Source organism: Canis lupus, chromosome 3 (genome assembly GCF_011100685.1).
Source record: "Canis lupus familiaris isolate Mischka breed German Shepherd chromosome 3, alternate assembly UU_Cfam_GSD_1.0, whole genome shotgun sequence".
Taxonomy (NCBI): Eukaryota; Metazoa; Chordata; class Mammalia; order Carnivora; family Canidae; genus Canis; species Canis lupus.
Genome location: NC_049224.1, coordinates 27,432,006 through 27,454,536, shown reverse-complemented (window position 1 = coordinate 27,454,536; position 22,531 = coordinate 27,432,006). Strand labels below are relative to the sequence as shown.

At 36.8% G+C, this 22,531-nt stretch overlaps 1 protein-coding gene across 2 annotated transcripts in view; it reads left to right on the top strand.

The window, feature by feature from the left end:
* The first annotated feature begins 2,415 nt into the window (after positions 1-2,415).
* Positions 2,416-22,531, top strand: part of TENT2 (terminal nucleotidyltransferase 2) — a 62,656-nt gene continuing 42,540 nt past the window's right edge. For both annotated transcript variants that reach the window (XM_038532468.1, XM_038532467.1), the window contains exons 1-4: positions 2,416-2,570; positions 9,226-9,399; positions 9,604-9,693; positions 12,206-12,443. In XM_038532468.1, the coding sequence (XP_038388396.1) occupies positions 9,263-9,399; positions 9,604-9,693; positions 12,206-12,443 (465 nt within the window). In that variant the 5' untranslated portion in view covers positions 2,416-2,570; positions 9,226-9,262. The remainder of the gene's footprint in view (positions 2,571-9,225; positions 9,400-9,603; positions 9,694-12,205; positions 12,444-22,531) is intronic.

Genomic DNA, 22,531 nt, shown 5'->3' with positions numbered 1-22,531 from the left:
TGGAGTCTGCTTGGGATTCTCTTCCTCTTCCTCCGCCCCTCCCCCTGCTTGTGTATGCTCAAGCCCTCTCCCTCCCTCTCTCTCTCTAAAATAAATACATCTTAAAATACATGTATATTTTATATCTTTTATCAAGATATATATATATATATGTCAAAACTACGAAAAGGCTGAGTGGCTCTATTTACATCAAAGTACACTTTAGAGCAAAAAATATTACTAGGAGTAAAGAGGTTTTATAAACTGGACCATTCTTATAAAATGGTTCATTTCATAAAATACTTTTTGGTCAGCTTCATTATGGATAAATTCATCTAGATAACAGAACAATTATAAATGTAAAAAAGCTTAGGCAACTAACAGCAGAATTCAAAATACATGGAGCAAAACTCACAGAACACGCAGAATTAGAAGAAGCCATAATTATAGAGTTCAATACTCCTCTCTTAATAATTAATAGGATAAATAGACAGAAAATCCGTATATTTTAAATCATCCAGGATTTAAAAGATTTGAACGGTATCAACAAACTTGATGTGATTGACATTTTTGGACATTTCACCCGGCAACTGTGGAATACACATTCACCTTAAATGCACACTGAATATTTATCAAGACAGACCATATTCTGGGTCACAGAATAAATCTCAATAAATTGAAAACGATTCAAATTATGCAAAGTATGTTATCAGATTAGAATGGAACTAAATTAGAAATCAGCAACAGAAAGATGTCCGAAAAATTCCTCAATTTTTGGAGACTGCATAACACACTAATAATCTATGGGTCAAAGAAAGAAATATACAGGGAAATTAGGAAGTATTTTGAAATGAAGGAAAAGGAGAACATATTAAAATGCGTGAGATAGGCATCCCTGGGTGGCTCAGCGGTTTGGCGCCTGCCTTTGGCCCAGGGCGCGATCCTGGAGATCTGGGATCGAATCCCATGTCAGGCTCCCGGTGCATGGAGCCTGCTTCTCCCTCTGCCTATGTCTCTGCCTCTCTCTCTCTGTGACTATCATAAATAAATAAAATTAAAAAAAAAAATAAAATGCGTGAGATGTAGTTAAAGCGATACTGTGGGGACACATCCCACCAAATGCTTGTATCACAAAAGAAAACATCTACCATCAGTGATCTCAGTTTCCGAGTTAAAAAACCAGCAGATAAAGAAAATACACCTTAAAAATAAAGCAGAAGAAAGGAAATAAACCTAGGAGCAGAAATGAAAACAGGGCACAAAAATAAGGAAAAAATAGGAAAGCGAAAGACGACTTGGGGATGCGAGATCAGGCAAGTTGATAAGAGCGATCAGGAGAAAAGATGACACCAATCACCCGTTTCAGAAAAACGAGGAATTCTTCTGTAGGTGTCCAAGGGAAATAAAGGAATATGGTTAGAAGGTTGACATCGACTAATCCCGACAAGTCATTTTCACGACTATTAAAGCTCCTTCCAGAGCAAATACTAGGTATTTGTTGAATAAAGGAGTATCAGCTATTATTACCAGCAGGGCGCCGAGCCCAGGCCCGCCCCCCCACGGGCCGCGGTGGAAAAGCCTAACAGCTCGGCGCTCACACGCCACGGAAAAATGGGTCAGGGAAAGACTTTCTTTTTTTTTTAGATTTTATTTATTTAACCATGAGAGACCCTGAGAGAGGGAGAGCGAGCCCGAAGGAGCAGCAGGCTGCACGCGGGGAGCCCGACGCGGGCCTCGATCCCGCGACCCGGGGGTCACGCCCTGGGCCGCAGGCGGCGCTAAACGGCGGGGCCGCCCCGGCCGCTCAGGCGCAGACGGTCGGAGGAGGAGACGCGCGCATCGCGGCGGCGCCCTAGCCCTCCGCGACCCCGGCGCCCGCCGCCGCCGAGCCTCCCCGCGCCGCCGCCGCGGGCTGCCCAGCCAGGCGCCTGCGCACTGCAGCCGCGCCGCGGGAAGGGGCGAGGCGGCCGCCGGAAGTGTGACCCCTGGCTCCCCGGCGCGCGGTTCGCATCCGGGGTCGTGGCGGCCTTCCGGGGGCTCCTGACAGGGCTTCCTACGCCGATTTCTCGGCGACTTTCGGGTCTTCCGCTTCTTGCTCCCGCCCCGCACTCGCCACACGCTGGCCGGCCCTGAGTTCCTCCGGAGTCGCTCCTCCCCGGCCGCCGAGCGCGGGGTTTAGCTCGCGGGCCGGGCCTGCTGCGGCTGGAGGGGGGCGCCCGCCGCGCGCGCCGAGCCCTCGCTGCTCGGGCCGTGGGCCGTGGGCCGTGGGCCCTGGGCGGGCAGCGCCGGTCGGCCCGGCAGCCCTCCCCCGGCTCCCCTGTGAGTGAGTTAGCGGCCTTCGGAACGGGACGCGGTCGGGGAGGCCGGGCCGGGCGGGGCGGGGCGGGGGCTCCTCCTGCAGCCGCGCGGCGCGGCTCCCGGGACGGCTCGGACTCGCGCGGCCGCCGGGCTGCTGCGCTCCGTGGGAGAGGCGGGCCACCGCCTCGGCCGGCTCGCTGCCCTTCCGCGCGCCCCGCTCTCGGTCTAGGACCTCGGGAGGAAGAGTGCCCGGGACTCCCGCGCGGTGTTTCAGAGGGCGCTGAGCCGCCGAGGTGAGTGTCTGCGTCGAGGACTCGAAATCTGAGACGTGTGTTCGCGGGGCCTCCGTTCTTGGGCTGGCGGTAGGTGCGAGGGGGCTCTCGGCGTCGTGCCGCCCCTCGCGTTGACGCCCCGTCCGGAGGCGAGCCGGGGCCGGAGCTGGGAGGGGGGGGCGAGCCCGGGGGCCCGTGTGCGTCGGCCCAGGGCCCCCTCTGGTTCTCCGCCGTCCAGCCCTTTGTTTAAAGTGGCACTTCTTGCCAGAAGGGTGAACGGAAAGGAAACGCGCTGTAAAACTTAGGCTGAGTCGGAACTTGTTAACCGGCGATAGTGATTTTGGGGAGGGAAGATCATAACTGAACACGACATCTGTGTGTGTATTATTGGTAACGTAGTATTTCTGTGAATAGTGTCTTGTATGCTGTTTTGCTACAAGGTTGTGTTTTTTTTTTTTGGATTTTTTTTTTTTTTAGATTTTATTATTTTTTTGAGAGCAGAGAGGCAGAGGGAGAAGCGGACTCCCCGCTGAGCAGGGAGCCCGATGCGTGACCTGAGCCTAAGGCAGCCCCCAGATGCCCTCCTACACGCTCTTTTTTTTTTTTTTATTTTAAAGATTTATTTATTTATTTATAGGGGGGGGGAGAGACAGAGACACAGGCAGAGGGAGAAGCAGGCTCCACTCGGAGCCCGACGCGGGACTCGATCCCGGGATTCCAGGATCGCGCCCTGGGCCGAAGGCAGGCGCCAAACTGCTGAGCCACGCAGGGATCCCCCTCCTACACGCTCTTAATATGTACAGCCAAGAGGCTCATAGTGGCCAATAATAGTGACATAATTTTGTTGATGTGTTAGCCCCAATGATATCTAGTCCGGAAATGCCCCCATAATATTGGCTTTATGTGAAACAGGCCATTTACCAGTCATTTTAGAAGTGTCTGTTTTAAACCACATGACAAGACTAATGTTTAGCTCTTGGATGGATCTAATTCTTTTTTTTTATATATATATAAATTTGTTTTTTATTGGTGTTCGACTCTAATTCTTAAAAAGGAATGTCCTTTTGAAAGCCTTCAGATAGTTTTGGCAACGGGTGAGCAGGATTTAGGAATTGGGACTTTTTGGATTGTGGAGAAAAGTGAGTTTAGGAGATCAGAGGCGTAGGCGTTTGGACACAGTGGGCAGATGACTTGGTTTAGATGCCACAGTTCTGGCTTTTGACTTTTATCCTAGGAGATTCTGCTTTCCGGGAAATCCTAGGATGAAGGATTTATGTAACCTTGAAAGTTCTCTAATTGATTGTGGAGGAGAGGTCAGGTTTCGGAGAGAAATTCCAGGTTGTGAGTTACAGGAGCAAATACTGTGTCAGTAGGAATTACTTTGTAAACTACTCTTATACAGCCCGTGGCTCTCATGTATGATTATCTACAAGTAAACCTGTGTAATTTCCCATTGGGTCAGCCTTAGTCAAGAAGCAACTTTTAAGGTTCTTTCCTTAAGACAAGAACCAAATCCAACAGTTTTTTTTTTTTTTTAATTTTTATTTATTTATGATAGTCACAGAGAGAGAGAGAGAGAGGCAGAGACACAGGCAGAGGGAGAAGCAGGCTCCATGCACCGGGAGCCCGACGTGGGACTCCATCCCGGGTCTCTAGGATCGCACCCTGGGCCAAAGGCAGGCGCCAAACCGCTGCGCCACCCAGGGATCCCGAATCCAACAGTTTTTAAAACACTTCAGAAGTTCTCAGATTATACTATTTTATAGTCCTATACATATTGAGAAACTGATAACTCTTGAGCTAAGAAGAACAGGATACCACCAATATCTGATTTTATTTATCATGAAGTTGTATCTGCTATTTACCACAGTTAACACGGACTAGCGTTTTATGTAGATTATTGTGGAGACTTAGTGAAGAAGCCTTTCATTCAGAATAAAGAAAAAAAATTAAGATTTTGTGGAGGTCTCCGTAATTCTGCTGTGGTAATAGTTTTGCTGGATTTTATATTCTAAATTTAGAGTCCGTTTAGAAGTGATCCTTTATAATGTATGACAGGTTATTATTTTTGGGTAATTTTAGATTATTCATCAAAATCAGTGTTGAAAGGTATTAGAAAAAATATTAGAAGGAGGAATCGAAATTACTGGACTTTGAGCTTACTTCCTTATCTCTGGATGGTCATGCAGGATGCCTAGGCTGTGGAGCATTGAATTCTGTTGGTTAATTTCCGTAGGCATGATCCTACTGTGAAAGCTGGCCTAGTTAAGAGCCAGACTTGAGGGCCAAGATTCATAATGAGGAGGACCTGACAGATACGTGGTTGTGGAGGGACTGCAAAAGCTTCATTGCTTATCTGGAAATTTGGGATAGGCTGAACTAGATATCTGTCTTAAGGTAAACTTTTGGCTGTGTAATCATTGTAAGCTTTTAAGCCTTGGATAATTTGGTCATTAGCTTTGTAGAGTACTACTGGGCCACAATACATCTTTTGACTTAGTTTGGATCTTAATATGTCATGGAATAGAAATAAGGTGGAGTCTGGGCTGACATGTCATTTTGGGTCTAAAAGTCTCAGTATATGTGGATAGGACTTTATATGGGCCCAGAAGAAAAACACAAGCATATAATTTGTAGATGTAAACAAAGTGTCTAGAATTTTAACTGTGAACTGATTTAAATAAATCTGAGAGTAGAACATTTTAATTTTAGCTTTTCTGAATACAAATTCCTTCCCTTGTTTGGTGAGATCTATAGTATTTATATTCCAACAAAATGAAATATCAAGCAAAATTCATTATAATGAATTATATTTAATGTCATTTTCTCATGAATCTTATGATAAGATTTATGTTTTATGAGAGTTTGGGTCAGGGAAGCAGAATAAAGAAGGCCAGGAAAGAAGAGCGTGAACCTGGGCAAGGGTAGAACAGGTCTTTGATTGCATGTCTTGAATCTTGCTTTCTGTGATTGAGTGAGTTTTTAATAAGGGGTTGTCTGGAATCCTGCATGGTTCAAGATAATTTGTTTCCTCTGAGCAGTGAAAATCAGTGAGTACAGCTTAGCAATTATGATAGGATTGATTTTTTTTTTTTAAACTCTACAATAGGAAGTATAGACCTGTTGTTGAAAAGAGTTGATAAATTCTTTTCTGGAGGTAACAACTTGTCTCTTGTTCAGATTAGGGAGTTGGACACTTTGGATGAGATCTGATGGTGTCCCAAGACTCTTGTTCACAATCCATTATGAACCCTGGACTGGTGAATCTCATTATCTGTGGTCAGCCTCAGGAATTTTAATCTTAAAAAATTGAAAGAAGAACAAAATTTGTATGAGTGATTTATTAGTTTCTTCCCAGATCTTTGTCTTCTTTCTTGTTTTCTCCTGCTTCAATTTTTCCACCCAACTGGTCTCAATACCCAGAGGTAGCTACCATTTCTTTTAGCTGCTTAAGTGTTATTTTCTTCTTTTGTCCTAAAAAAACCCCCAAACAAACAAAAAAACTTAAACCTTCTATACCTTGTTTTTAAAATTGACATCTACCAAAAATGAGGAATTAGCACCTTTATATGCCCTCTTTTATCATTAAATTGTGATGTACAGGGCAGCTCTGGTGGCTCAGCGGTTTAGCACCTCCTTCAGCCCAGGGCATGATCCTGGAGACCCGGGATCAAGTCCCACATCAGGCTCCCTGCATAGAGCCTGCTTCTCCTCTGCCTATGTCTCTGCCTCTCTCTGTGTCTCTCATGAATAAATAAATAAAATCTTTTAAAAAATGTGATGTACATGAATATGTAAATACATGTAATATATAGTATGTATAATCCTTAAATATAATATGTAATAAATGATATATAGTGAACATATAACATTTTTTTTAAACTAGTATGAGTTATTGTGAGAACCAGATAGGTAATGATTATATTTCCTTTTTTATGTGACTTTTTGAGAGTTTTTTGTTGCTCTTGTTTGTTTAGTCATTTCCTTTTAACTTGCCACTTTTCTGTTCCTATGAGTATTTCTGCTCTGTTAGCAGAACTTTGTGGTCAGATACATCAAGTAATCTGCCAGTAAAGTTTTAAGTTTTTTTTTTTTCCCCTTGGCTATCTTCTTGAAACCCTTTATCCTATTGTCTCTAACTTAAGCTGGTAGCTTCCCTTCACCATCATTCTGGAGAATTTACTTTGTCTCTACTGTACAGAGCACATCTCCCTTTTCATGGATCCCAGGTTTTGTTTTGTTTTTTTGATACCCTACATGTCTGAACATGTTTGTTTGTTTTTCTCCCTTGCCTTGATATTATAGTTGGGTATGGAATTCAAGCTTGAGAGCATTTCCTTCAGAGACTTGAAAGCACAGACTTCATTGTCTTATGGTTACAGTTTCTGCTGTTGCTAATAAGGAGTTTAAAGACATTTCGATTGTCAGCCTTTTATTTATAACATTTTACTTTTCTGTAATGTTTCATAAGCTTCTTTTTCCTAACTTTCTGAAATTTCACCATGGTATATCTTGGTATACACACACACACAAATATATATATATATATATATATATATATTTTTTTTTTAATGTACTTTGTGCTCATATGGTCCTTTAATTCTCAGGATTGGCTTTCTTTGGTTTCCTTTTCTTTGCTTTCTCTCTTCTAGAGGAACTCCCATTATGTTGGATATTGGACCATATAGTTTGATTCTCTTATGTTTATTATCTTACTGTCCTGCCTTCTTTCTGCCCTCCACCTGTTTTTCCTTTTTTTTTTCCTAAGAGATTTCCTCAGTGTTATATTCTATTTTTTTATTCAGTACTTCTGCTTTCAATTTTGTAATTTCCAAGAGGCTTTTCTGGTTTTTAAATAATATATTCCTGTTTTTCTTTTAAAGATTTATTTATTAGAGAGAGAGAGAGAGAGAGAAAATGCGTGAGCAGGGGGAGGGGCAGAGGGAGGGATTGCAGATTCTGTGCTGAGTGTGGAGGCCAGTATGGGCCACTAGTTTATGACCCTGAAATCACAACCTGAGCTGAAATCAAGAGTCTTTTGGACGCTCAATTGACTGAGCCACCCAGGCGCCCTGAAATAGCATATTCTTGTTATATGTATGCAGTGTTTTTTAAATTAATTGTGAATTTTTTTTGTTTTAATTTGTTTTTGGCATTGTTTTTGTTTATTCCTTGATCTTTTTTTCTAATAGTGATCCATGGATGTTTATATTAAGTGAGAGGTACTAGAAATCTAATTGAAAATTCTGTGTGCATGAGTGGGCAGTTCAGTAGTAGGCTTCACTGTAGGTTGTTAGCAGGCTTAACTTTTCCTTGGTGGAAAACTGTTACTATATTATAGGTTCTTTGGTTACTGTATTATGTGGTTTTTTTTCTCAGTTATTCCATAGATGGATTTTCTAATTGCCTGTGTTGGGAAGGATCCTGTTTTCACTTTGTTGAATTTACTTAATTCTTGCTTTCAGTTTGTTACCTTAACCTATTCTTTGTAAGTTTATAGCCTTTTGGATTCAGTCATTGCAAAGTATAAATATCTTATCTCTTGCCTGGTCATTGAATAGTTCTGATTGGTTTGTACAGTAGCTCCCCCTTATCCACAGGGGAGATAGTCCAAGACCCCCAGGGGAGATGCCTAAAACTGTTGATACTACCTAGCCCTATATATGTTTTTTCCATATACATATGTACCTTTAATAAAGTTTAATTTGAGTTACGCATAACAACTAATAAAAGATTAGCAACAACTAATAATAAAGTAGAACAATTATAACAATATGCTGCAATTAAAATTTTATGAATGTTGTCTCTCAGAATATCTTCTACTATATTCATCCTTTATGTGATGATGTAGATGAGATGAAGTGAGGTGAATGATATGTATATTGTGACATAGTGTTAGGCTACTATTGACTTATGGATATGTCAGGAGGATTATCTACTTCTGGGCTGTAGCTGACTGCAGATAGCTGAAACCACATAAAATGAAATCGTGGATAACGGGGGACTGTTATGTATAAATTTTCCCCATTGCTCTGGAACAAGGTCTCTTTTATTGGATGTGTTTTATATAAGTTTTTCATACTTTGAAGAGAATCTCAGATTTTTAGGGTTAGGCAATACAGATTCCTTCCCTGGTTTGAGCAGATCTTTAAGAAAATCTGTAAGATCTATATCCTAGGAATCAGGTTGTCATTTTATGGCTTTTACCTTTAAACAAATTAGATTGGGTATAAACATAAGAATCTGTATGGCTTTTTTTTTTTTTTTTAATATTTTATTTATTCATGTATGGCTTTTTAAAATGTCTGTATTGGGTGGTTTCTTTTGTATTATCACAGTATGTGGTAATAACTTGATTTCTAAAAGATCTGTTGATATTAGAGTAAATTCATCAGAAATAAGAAACTTGTATGTATTTTACTATCATTTGAATAATAATATTCTTTTTTTTTGAATAATAATATTCTTAATCTAGATTTAAAACTCATTATTAGCAAGTTCTTTGTTACCTATAGGGGGACTTAGCGATGTGTTTAAATTTTTGAAATAACTGCATACAAAATTCATAACTGATAATTGCTTTAAATATTAGTTACTTGTTAATAAAGAGTTCAGTAGTTAATAAACAGTTCAATATTTTTAACATATAATAATTTGTTTTCAAAATCTATTCTAGGTAGAAGAATACATGTTCACTTTTAGTGAACAAGAGCATGTTCCCAAACTCAATTTTGGGTCGCCCGCCTTTCACCCCAAACCATCAACAGCATAATAACTTCTTTGCCCTGTCGCCAACTCTTTATTCACACCAGCAGCTTATAGATGCACAGTTCAATTTTCAGAATACAGAGTAAGTGTGGTGATATTTTGGTCCATATCATTTAAATTTTTTTTTCTACTTGGCAAAAACCATTTTTATATGAAATATTTGAGGTTAAAATGTCATTGTCTTGTTTTCTTTTGATCGGTGAAATATTTAGTTTTTATGAAATTGTTTTTTATGTTTTTAAGGAAAAAATGTTTATTACTACTGTTCTTTATGTGTTTTTGGTAGCTTGTCAAGAGCTGTGTCTTTACAGCAATTGACATATGGAAATGTCAGTCCAATACAGACCTCAACTTCTCCATTATTTCGAGGAAGGAAGTAAGTATTTCTTACTTAATTATTTTAAATATTTAAAAAATTTTAGGGATATTTTCGTTGATTTATTCCTGCCATTGCAAATTTTAGATGGAATGAAGTTCTATTTTTTCAGAATACTACTTTTAATTGAGATAGTAACTAAAGTAGATGGTTTTCTGTATTAGTTTACTAGGGCTACTATAACAAAGTATAACACACTGGGTGACTTAAAGAACAGAACTTTATTTTCTCATAATTCTGGAGGCCAGAAGTCTAAGATCAAGGTGTTGGCAGGTTTGGTGTCTTCTGAGGCTTCCCTCTTTGGCTTGTAGATAGCTGCCTTCTCTGTGTCCTACATGGTCATGCCTTTGTGTTTTCTGTGTCCTGATCGCCTCTTGTAGGGATACTAGTCATATGGGATTAGGGCCTGCTTTTTTTATATATATATATATATATATATATATATTTATTTATTCATGAAAGACACAGAGAGAGAAAGAGAGAGAGGCAGAGACACAGGCAGAGGGAGAAGCAGGCTCCATGTAGGGAGCCCGACGCTGGACTTGATCCCGGGACTCCAGGATCACGCCCTGGGCGGAAGGCAGGTGCTAAATTGCTGAGCCACCCAGGGATTCCCCAGGGCCTGCTTTAATGACACCATTATAACGTCTTTAAAGGCCAAATGCCCAAAACCACATTTTTGAGGTACTGGGTATTAGGGCTTAACCATAAAAATTTTGAGGGTATACAGTTCAGCACATAATACCTTCTTTCTAGTAAAGTTTGCTATATGATTTATCTAAATCTTACATGGGTAAGGTTCCATAATATTTTAGTAAAAATTCTTGCATAACTTGAAGCTTTCTATAGAGAAGTCAGAGCCAATTAGTTTTAATCAATTAAAAGAAATGGATATATTACAAAATAATTATAATAGAACTTTAGAGATGATTATTAAAATAAAATTTGGCAGTACTTGTAAAATACTGCTGTTTAAACCTGTATAAACATTCCATAACTATGTCCAATTAAAAATAACACTGAGAATTACTGATCACTCATGTAGTCAGTATTGTTCTTAGGACTTTACAAATGATTAAGTTTCACAACACTGAGATGTTATCCCTCTTCTGTTGAGAAAGATGAAGCACACAGAGGTTAAGCAACTAGTTAATTCAGGTGGAAGCACAACTCGGATGTAGGCAGTCTGGCTCTACATTCTTTGCTTAGACGCACTGTGAGTTCTTCGAAGTTGTTGTGGAAAGCTATCTAATGATGCTGAAAGTATTGACTTTATTCAGATTTTAACTTTTTTGAGATTGTGTGGATAGCTAACTTGTGAATCACAAATGAAAATAAATTCCATTGGCTCAGAGTTAGACATATTTTAAAAACTAAAATTGGGATTCTCAGTAGAAGGCATTTAAAGTTAAATCACTTTTATGTTAAAAGGTACTAAATATGCTCTCATGTTTTTAGCATTGTACATTTTTACCTGTAAGTGAGAGTTCCACATATTTTATGGGTCAAGGAGGGAAGAATCAGTGTAATCCTAAAGGAGTTTTATAATAAAAACGTCAGGTAGTGGTGACCCATAGAATTTTAGAGCTTAAAAGAGATCAGACCATTTCCCGTGGTCTGAAGTATAATTTTTAATTATTTCCTTTTGTTTTTTTATTTTGAAAATTTTATACCTCCAGAAAACTTTAAAGAGCAGTACAATAATCCCCTGTATGTGGTTTACCTAGATTCATGAAAGTTTTGCTACATTTTTTTTTTGCCTCTTGTTCTCTCTACCCCTACTTTTTTCCTAAACCATGTGAAAAAGTTGTAGATATCACTTCATTTTATCCCAGAGCACATTAGTATGTTCCTCCTAAGAACAAGGATATTCTCCTAATAACCAAAATACACTGTCATGCCAAGGAATTTAACATTAATACATTACCATTATCTGAAATGCAATTAATTTTCATATTTCTTTAGTAGTTCATTGTCTTTAAGCTTTTTAATATAATTTTTTCAACTGATGAGCCAGAACTCATCAGGTGGATTTAAAGAGCCTATTTGTTTATTTACTTATTATTTTTTAAGTTTTATTTTTAAGTAATCTCTACATCTAATATGGGTTTGAACTCACAACCCCAAGATTAAGTCTCACGCTCTACTGCTGAGCTGGCCAGGTGCCCCTTAAAGAACCTTTTATTATTAGTGTTTCTATGAATAGAAGTTTTCCCACAAAGTTTTCACTGATGAGATAAAAACATTGGGGTAGTTCAAATGTAGGAGACTAACCCTGATGTACATATGTAGTTTTTTAAAATAAACATTATTACTACTCATTTTTCCTAGGGTATTTTTCTAAGGCATCTCTTATGTTCACAGTGAATATTTTAAGATTCCTATAGAGCTAATAATGTGGCCTTGCTGAAAGAGTCAGTATTGGTATTTGTTACTTATATATTTTTAATTTTTTCTGTTTGTTATTAGAAAGTTATATCTTTAATCACTAAGGTATATTGCTTGTTTTCAGGAGATTAAGCGATGAAAAAAACCTTCCTCTTGACGGTAAACGGCAACGTTTCCATTCACCCCACCAAGAACCAACTATAGTTAACCACATAGTGCCTTTGTCAGGTGAAAGAAGATACTCAATGCCGCCATTGTTTCATACACACTATGTACCAGATATAGTCAGATGTGTGCCACCTTTTCGAGAAATACCATTTTTAGAACCTAGAGAAATCACACTGCCTGAGGCCAAAGATAAGGTAATAATAATGTGGATTTTAGTTTTAACTTTTGGGAAATTAATATAATGTACTGAAAACACTGGACATACCTAATGTTTTGGATTAAGTAGAATATGCCTTTTTTTTTGCTCTGTTTAAACTATTCAGCAGTTTTCTGTGTAAATTTGATTTTTAAATTTTTGTTAGCTGTTCTTTTATGGAAGTGTAGCTTTCATATCAGGAAATCATATTTTCTCTGATTTATAAAAATCTAGATTAGAGCTCGGAACATTTGATTTCTTAGTTTAGAAAACTCTGTTATTATTTTTATTATAGAGAAACACATTTTCATATAGTTATTGTAATAAAGTGCCAAAAAGCATTTCCTTTTGGGATTTTTGTGTTTGTCATGAGGTTTTTGAATGTCAAAAATAGAGAATCCAGGTGTCACTGAAAGACTAATATATTTAGAGTGATATGAAGAAAGATTTATCAGAAACATTTGTGAAAAACATTTCAAATAAATGAATTGAAGCTGTTTAAAAATTTTTGGAAAATGACATTATCAGGCTTAGGGAACAATGAGTTATTTAACATTAATATTAGAAGCACATCTACTCCCCCCCACCCCCTAATTCTAGGTTATTTAGAAGAGTTTGTAATGTTCTCTTGGCTTGTCTATAGCTTATATTTGCTGTTTTTGCATTTTCTTTTTTTTTTTTTTTAAGATTTTATTTATTTATTCATGAGAGACAGAGAGAGAGAGAGGCAGAGACACAGGCAGAGGGAGAACCAGGCTCCATGCATGGAGCCTGATGTGGGACTCCATCCCAGGTCTCTAGGATCACGCCCCGGGCTGAAGGAGGCGCTAAACCGCTGAGCCACCCAGGCTGCCCTGTTTTTGCATTTTCAAAGCTCCTCCACTTTCAAGAAATATGACATTTGTAGGCTAAGGAGAATGATCCTGAAGAGTATAGTGACTGTTTTACTGATCTTTGGGTTCCTAGAAACCAGCATAGGTCTGGAACATAGTAAGTTTGCAGAAAATGTTGGGTCAAAAAAGGAACGCTTGCTTCATTCTTCAGTTGTGCTGCTTTTTATTCCTTTATCATTCTTTCTTTAAGATATAACTGTCATAAAACCCACTCTTTTAAATATATGATTCCGTGGTTTTTAGTGTATTTGCAAAGTGGTGCTGCAATCATTACCACTATCTAATTCTAGTATATTTGCGTCATCCCCAGAAGAAACCTTATATCCAGTAGCAGTCCCTTCCCATACCTGACCTTCCCAACCTGCTCCCCCTGCCTTTGGCAACCACCAATTGATTTTTTATCTCCCAAGGATTTACTTTCTGGACATTTCATATAAATGGAATCATACATTATATTGTCTTGCTTTTTTCATTTAGCATATTTTCAAGGTTCATCCATGAATGTGGCATGTGTCAGTTTTTTGTCTCTTTATAGCTAAATAATATTCCATTTTATAGATCTATCTTATTTTGTTTGTGCATTCATCAGTTGATCAACTCTGGGGCTGTTTCTGTTCTTTGAGTATTTTCAGTAATGCTACTATGAAAATCTGTGTACAAGTTTTTGTGTGGACATATTTTCATTTCTCTGGGGTATATACCTACTGAAATTATTCGTAATGTGGTAACTATAAGTTTTTGAGGAACTGCCAACGTGTTTTCTAAAGTGGCTATGCCATTTTACATTCTCACCAACAGTGTATGAGTGTTCTAATTTCTCTACATCCTTGTCAACACTTGTTATTGTCTTGTTTTTGATTATAGCCATCCTAGTGGGTATGAAATGGTATCTTATTGTGATTTTGATTTCCATTTCACTAGTGACTAATGATGTTGGTCATCTTTTCATTTGCATGTTGGCCATTGTGTATCTTCTTTGGATAACTGTCTATTCAGATCTTTTGCCCATTTTTTAATTGGGTTATTTATTTTTTATTGTTGAGTTGTAAGAGTTCGTTATATGTTCTGAATATTAGACTTCTGTCAGATAAATGATTTGCAAATCTATTCTCCCATTCTGTGGTTTGTCTTTTTCCTTTCTTGTTGGTGTCCTTTGAAACGCAAAAGCTTTTCATTTTAATGAAGTCCAGTATATCTGTTTTTCTTTGGTTGCTGGAGCTTTTGATGATATATATATATAAGAAATCATTGCCTGATCCAAGATCACAAAAATTAATGTCTGTGTTATTCTAAGAGCTTTATAGTTTAAACTTTTAGATTTAGGTCTTTGGTCCGTTTTGAGTTAATTTTTGTATGATATGAAATAGGGTCCAACTTCATTCTTATACTGTTAGTCCAGTAGTCCTAGCACTATTTATTAAAATGATTCTGTCGTTCTTTTGTTATTATTAAGTAGGAAAGCTGTTAGGGAAAACCAGCAGGAGGGAGGAAGAGAGGAAGTAAAATGGGAAAAGACTGACTTGAGAAGTTTTGGTAGTGTTTCCATACCGTCTCCTTCCCCCATTCCCCACTGCCCCATTCATTCTCCTTTCTTTGCTTTCTCATTTTAAAGAAACTCTTGTAATGCTATAGTGTGAAAGCCTGTGGTATGAATCAAATCTGACCAACTCTTTGAATATATAAGGATCTTTTACTATTTTTTGGTTTTTAATGTATATATGCAGGCTCATTTTTTAGTGGAATTTATAAGTATTGAATTTTTCTATATTTTTGCATGTATCTTTATGTCTATAATAGTTAACTGTTAGAACTAACTAAATAACTGCTGGTTCTGCATATAGACTAGGCATATGTTGAGTCTCAGTAAATATAATAATTTATATTAATCGGTATATATCATCCAGTAAAGTATGAGTAACTTTTTCTTTGCTTAATAGCATAGGAAAAGATTCTCTCAAACCTCATGTTTCTCAGAGAAGCATTTATTTCAGAAAGATAAAGGTATATTTTGTTGTTGAGACAATTTCTTTGAGTGCTACTTTCTACCTGCCTAGTTGTAGGAGAAAAAAGGCAAGCAGTTAGTTCTGTGTTCATTCTTTTAAGCGAACACTTTTATAGAAAACTAACATTTATTGCTGTCTTTTCTCTTCTAGGCATTCTACATATCTTATGTCATTTAGTCTTTTCAACAACCCCATGACATGGATATTATCCTAATTTTACTGAGGCTCAGAAAGCTAAATAACTTGCTCAAGGTCACAGCTAGTAAGTGACACAACCAAGATTTGACCCTTGTCTCTGATAATACAAAGAGGAGGAACTTAAGATGCTTAAAATTAAGGGTAGGGAGATGACAGTCTTAGAACTGACTATAACACCAGGTAATCTGTGCCAGTATAGCTGATATTAATAAATGGTTTTCTTGCCAACAGTGTGCTCAATGGTTTGTATTGTTTGCCTCTGTTTACCTCTGCTACAGTGTGAACTGAATGGGAGCTTCAGTGTGAAATAAAAATGGAGTAGTGGTTTGGGGCCTTGAATTCACAATAGAATGCCATTGAAGGTTTTTGTGTAGAGGAATAGCACAACCAGATTGGCATTATGGGGAAGATAGTTCTTGTGGTATAGTGGAATTTAGCTTGGAATAAGGAGGGCCTAGAACATGGATGATTAGAATCTTGGAAGCTGTTAAATTAATTCAGATGAGAGGTGCTGAAGCTTTCAGTTATGGCATGTGGTGGAAAAGATGTGAGAGACCATGCATAAAGAAAATTGGTAGAATGTGTGAAATCATTGAATATAGGGAAGAGAGGAAGAAAGGGGCATTTGTGACTCCAGTGATTTGATTTTGGACTACTTAACAGAGATAAGGAACATAGATTTGGGGTGTATAAATTAATTGAGCAACTAGTCAAGATCTTTTTGGAACTGGGAAGATTTGTAATTTTTGTGCTCTTGTGAAAGCTCGTATTCTGCAAATTGCACACTAAGAATATAGGGCTATGGGAAAATAGGGCTGGAGTAGGTTACTCAAAATCCAAACAATTTTGTAACCAGAACACTATCAAGAGTAATAATCGATACCTTGGGAAATAACTTGGTCAGACCAGGTAGGCAGCTTAATGCTACTAATGCTACTGCAGGGGATATTAAAAACATACAAAATAGAGTTGAGATATTGCCTTGTTGGGCATTGAGACAAGGCAGTTAAAAGTGGAGCTATTCCCCTCCTCCTATCATCCAATTCCAAAATTTTCCCATTCTCTCCATACCTTCCAGCTCCTGATAATCACCGTTCTACTCTGCTTATTAATTTGACTTTTTTAGATTTCATATGTAAGTGAGATGCAATATTTTCTTTTTATGTCTAGCTTATTTCATTTAGCATAATGTCTCCAGGTTTGTCCATGTTGCAAATGGCATAATTTCCTTCTTTGTAAGGCCAAATAATATTCCATTGTGTGTGTATATGTTGTGCCTATGTATGTATATGTATATGTGTATGTATACCACGTTTCTTTATTCATTCATCCATTGACAGACTTTTAGGTTGTTTCCATATCTTGGCTACTATGTTTAATGCTGCAGTGAACATGGAAGTGCAGATATCTTTTTGAGATAGTGATTTTATTTCTTTTGAATATCCAGAAGTGGAATTGCTGGATGATATGGTCATTCTATTTTTAATTTTTGAGGAGCCTCCATATTGTTTTCCAGTGTGGTTGTACCAATTTACATTCTCACCAACAGTGTATAAGGATTTCCTTTTCTCTACATCCTTGCCAATACTTGTTACCTTGAACTTTTTGATAGTAGCCCTTTAACCAGTGTGAGATGATATCTCATTGTGGATTTGATTTGCATTTCCCTGATGATTAGTAATGTTGAGCATCTTTACAGGTACCTGTTGGCTTTTGTGTGTCTTCTTTGGAAAAATGTTTGTTCGGGTCCTTTGCCCATTTTTAAATTGGGTGATTGATTCATTGCTATTGAATCATATGGGTTTCTTATAGATTTTGGATATTAACCCCTTATTGAGTATATCATTTGCAAATATATTTTCCCATTCTGTAAGTGGCTTTTTCATTTTGTTGGCTGTTTCTTGAGCTGTGCAGAAACTTTTTAGTTTGATGTAGTCCTACTTGTTGATTTTAGCTTTTGTTGCCTGTGCTTTTAGTGTTGGGTCAAAAAAATCATTGCAAGACCATTCTCAAGGAGTTTTTACCCTATGTTTTCTAAAGAGTTTTACAGTTTCAGGTCTTATATTTAAATCTTTAATCCACTTTGCATTGATTTTTGTGCATGGTGTAAGATATGGTCTAAATTCATTCTTTTGCATATAGATATCCAGTTTCCCTGACATTGTTGAAGACTGTCCTTTTTCCATTGTGTATTCTTGGCACCTTTGTCAAAGATGGGTTAACTGTATTCGTAAGGGTTTATTTCTGGGCTCTCTAGTGGTCTCTGTGTCTGTTTTTATGCCAGTACTATACTATTTTGATTACTATAGCTTTGTAATATAATTTGAAATTAGGATTGTGATGCTTCCATCTTTGTTCTTACTCAAGATTGCTATAGCTATTCTGGGTTATTTGTGGTTCCATAGGGCTTTTTAGCAATGCTTTTTTTTTTTTTTTTTCCTATTTCTGTGAAAAATGCCATTGGAGTTTTGTAGGGATTGCATTAAATCTATAGATTGATTTGGGTACTATGGACTTTTTAACAATTTTAATTCTTTCAATCCATGAATGCGGGATATCTTTCCATTTATTTGTCGTCTTCAGTTTCTTTTGTCAATATTTTATAGTTTTCATTGTAGAGATCTTTCACCTCCTTGGTTATTAAATTTATTCCTAGAGCTCTATCTTTCTAATGTATGTGTCAGAAAAGTTTTGAAAGCTACTGAAATGTATTTTTATGTAGAAAATCTAGGCTAGGACTCTGCACAAAAGGTCCTCAAGTGAAAGCTTGTTTTGTTTTTCCATTCTCCTTTTACTTCTTGGTCAAATTCAGTAATATATACCTAGAAGCAGTCAAACTTGAGAAAGAAATCAGCAATTCAAACTGCCTAATCAGTGTGCCAGTTAATTAAGAAGACTCTACTCCTAATAGAAACATCATAATTTAACACACCAGCAAGGAACATGTCGTTTTTGGCATGAGATTTTCCTGATTTTATTTTAGTTTAGTTTAGTTTAAGAGAAAGGGAATTCAGCATCAATAATGAATTTAAACCATTATTATATATCTAGCTTTATTTTACTCAGTAATTAGTACCAGCTTTTCTGTAGTTACAGATGTAACAAGGATTATGGCAATTTTTGTTGCCTAAGGGGAGAGAGCAAGAGACAGCCTGAGGAATTGCCAATGTTTGTTGAAATGCTTATGAATTAATAACTAATGTTTTCTATACTATATTTAAATTTATTTCCCTTGTCTTTGAAAGCTCTCTACTAACTTGTGTTTATTTTTTCAAATGGCACTTATATTTAGTAAAAAACCTGTTACCATTTTCGTATAGTATATGATCAGGTCTTGGTAATGCCAGCTCAATTTTTACTTTTATTTTTATTTACATGGGGACCCGGGTAATGGGGACAGATGTAGAAGCTGCTGAGAATGACACGTGAAAGTTAGACCTTAAGCTTTATTTATCGACACATTTAAAAACTTTTCTGAATCTCAATCTATACTTGTCCTTGATGGCTTGTGTTGACCTAAGACAACTTCATTGGTAATTTGTTTGGGACTGACTTTGAAGACAGGTTATAATACTTTTTAAGAAAAATGGGCATTTATATTTGGAAGATACGTTATTTTTAGTATTTTATGCTATATGTAGGTAAATCTTTTGTACAGTTTTGAACAGGTACAAGTTTTACTTATAGTGAGAAATAAATATCTTCTACAGTTACTTTTAATTAAAATAATAGATCTTGGGAGGGCAGCCTAAACGGATAGTATTGTAGAGATTGAAACAACTTTAAGAATAATCTATTATATGGGTACTATGTTGGAATAATGGTTTTAAACTAATGAAGAAAAATATGCTTCTGAGTGAAATAAAAGCAATTAAAGAAAATTCCTGAAGTGCTATTTATAATCACCTTGGTATTACATATATGATTTGAATATTTAATTCATCAGCCAAAGAGAATTCATATCATACATTTCATGCCCCACACCAGAATTATAAGAACATTGAGCCATCTTCTGAAATATTTCTCTAAATTTAAGTAGAAGTCTTATTTTAGCATGTTGGTACATTTGTTTTGAGTTTTGTTTTATTTGTACTCTATATTCTGTATGGTGTCTGTTCTAGAATTCGAGAACATAATTTGATAATGTGAATCCCTAAGTAAATAGCTAGATAGTGAGGAGAATTCTTTTGTATAGAAACCTATTAGTTCTCCATTATAGCAGTACTTGAAAAAGAAGAAATGTTTCTGTGAATGTAAAAAAGAGAAAGGAGCAAGTATATATAATTTTATATTTTTCACATAATCATAATTTTTTTTGTATAGGAATGTTTCTATATGAATATGATTTTTCAGATGAAAGAACTTTATAAATATGAAAAATTCATTTGAGCATTATTGTAAAGAAGTTTCTTTTTTGTTACTCAAGAAAGGTAGTTATATGTAGGATGCTACTTACTATTAGTTAGTTCTAGGATTGTGTTGATCTACCTGAATCTCTAGATCAGGGGGTTGGCAAAATTTTTCCTATAAGGGCCAATTAGTAAGTATTTTAGATATGTGGGCTATGTGGGGCCTCTGTTAAATATTTTTTCTTTTCTCTCTTTTTGAAACAATGCTTAAAAAATGCAAAAATTATTCTATTTTACTGACTCTGCAAAACAGTTCAGGGGCAGTATTTGGCTTATAGGCCATAGTTTGCCAACCCTGCAAATGAATAAAACTTAATTGTTCAAGTGTCATTTAAAATTTTATGTTAACCACTTTACCAGCAACTTCTTTCAAACCTTTTATTAACTTGGATGCTTTTTAAAAAGTTTTATTATGGAAAATATCAAATATATAAATAGAATATAGTATCATAAATCTTCGTATCACTGAGCTGTATTTAAAAACCACCAGCGTACTACCAATTTTATTTTATCTGTACCTCTCTCCCTCATTAGTTTGAAGCACATGAAAGGTGTATCATTATATTCACAAATACTTCAGTATTCTTTTTTATCTTTTAAATCTATCCTTTTGCCTATGCCATGCTTTCTTGATTATTATAACTGTTATAGTAAGTCAGTCTTGAAGTCTGGCAAGGTAAATTCTCCAACTTTTCCATCCCTTTTTTCAGCTTATCTTGGTCTTTTGCCTTTCAAATAAGATTTAAGGTTATTTTCTCAATTTCTAGAAACAAACTTGCTAGGTATCTTATTTTGTTTTGATTGCATTGACTCTATGGATTAATTTTAGGAGCATTAACATCTTAACAATAGTTACTTGATCCATAAACATGGTGTAGCCCTCCATTTATTTAGGTTTTTAATTTCTCACATCACTATCTTGTAATTTTAAGTATGCAAGTTCTATATACTTTGTGGTAAATATACTTCTAAATATTTATTGTTTTTTACTGATATTGACAAGTTTTCAAAATGTAGATTTCCAATTGTTTTTTGTTAGTACTAGTATATATACTTGATAGTCACTTATCATTTTAGAAAATGAAAACACAAGAGAAGAAGCCTTGGCTTGATATAGTATGTTAAAATTTCCATTAGTTTTGTGAACATGTCTTTCTGGTGTGTGTTTGATTATCTATAGCAGTGTTACTCTATTCTTAGTTTTCTTATAAAAACTTTGTATGGTGGGGATCCCTGGGTGGCTCAGCGGTTTAGCGCCTGCCTTTGGCCCAGGGCGCGCGCGATCCTGGAGTCCCGGGATTGAGTCCCACGTCAGGCTCCCGGCATGGAGCCTGCTTCTCCCTCCTCCTGTGTCTCTGCCTCTCTCTCTCTTCTCTCTATGTCTATCATAAAATAAATAAATAAAACTTAAAAAAAAAAATCTAAAAAAAAACTTTGTATGGGAGTTGACCAGAGTCCTTTTTAGGCATTATTTCTTCAAATTTTTTCTGTTTTCCAATTCTCATCTCTCTTTCTGAGATTCCAGAAATTTGCATTTCATATTTTATAAATACAAATAAAAGTGAGGTGCCTTTTCCTGTACTACTATTAAATTAGAATGGTTGGGTAGACTATACCTTTCCTAGGGTTTATGGTTTTAGGAATCTTATTCTCTAATTATGTAGTATTCAGAAATATACTTTCGAGATCTTTTCTTTCCTTTTTCTTTTATCTAGACTAGGATTTTTCACCCTCTGCAATATCAGCATTTTGGGGCCAAATAATCTTTGCTGTGAGGGATCATCCTATTCATTGTGTAGAATGTTTAGTGGCATCCTGGCCTACTAGATGCCTGTGACCACCCCTACGGCACCTCTCTTTCCCCTGGTTATGAAACTAGGATGTTGCCAGGCATTGTCAGCTGTCACCTGGGAGTCAGAATCATTCTAGACTCTGTTTTCTTTGACCCTTATGACTCTACTGTTTAGGTTAGATTTCTCCTTCTGGCAGTATTTGCTGCTGTGTTGCTTTAGAAGGGAGCTTTTACATGGTTTTGAAATTTTTGATCTTTCTGTGATCCTGTGAACTGGGCATTTACCCGTGCATTTACCTGTGAACTCTCATCTGTAGCCTTTGAAACTCTCCCCCAGTTTTGATTGCTGTTCCACTCTGAATTGGATTCCTCAATTTGAGGAAGGGGTCAGGAAGTGTAGTACCCCTTAGGCAATTTGATTTCTGGATGGTCTGGCTTCAGGACTCTCCAAAATCTTTTTCTTTTTGTCCTTCTTAATGTTTCTAGTACCATGTGGGTCTTGATTCTATTGGTATTTGGTCCCAATTGCTCATATTTTGGGGTTCATGAGTAAGACCTAGTCATTTGTTTTGTATTTGTTGACCCTGTTTTGTTTTATTTTGGTTTGGTTTTATATATTTGTTTTATTCTTCTAGTTGGTCCTTTTTGGAGAGAGGGTTTTTAAAAAACTATTAAAATATTAATGTTAAGTATATTAATATTGTTATCAAAGAGATATTAAAAAATGATGTCTCTTTCATTGTCAAGTTGCCCAGACTGCCTCTGCCTTCTTAAAATGTGTATTCTAAACA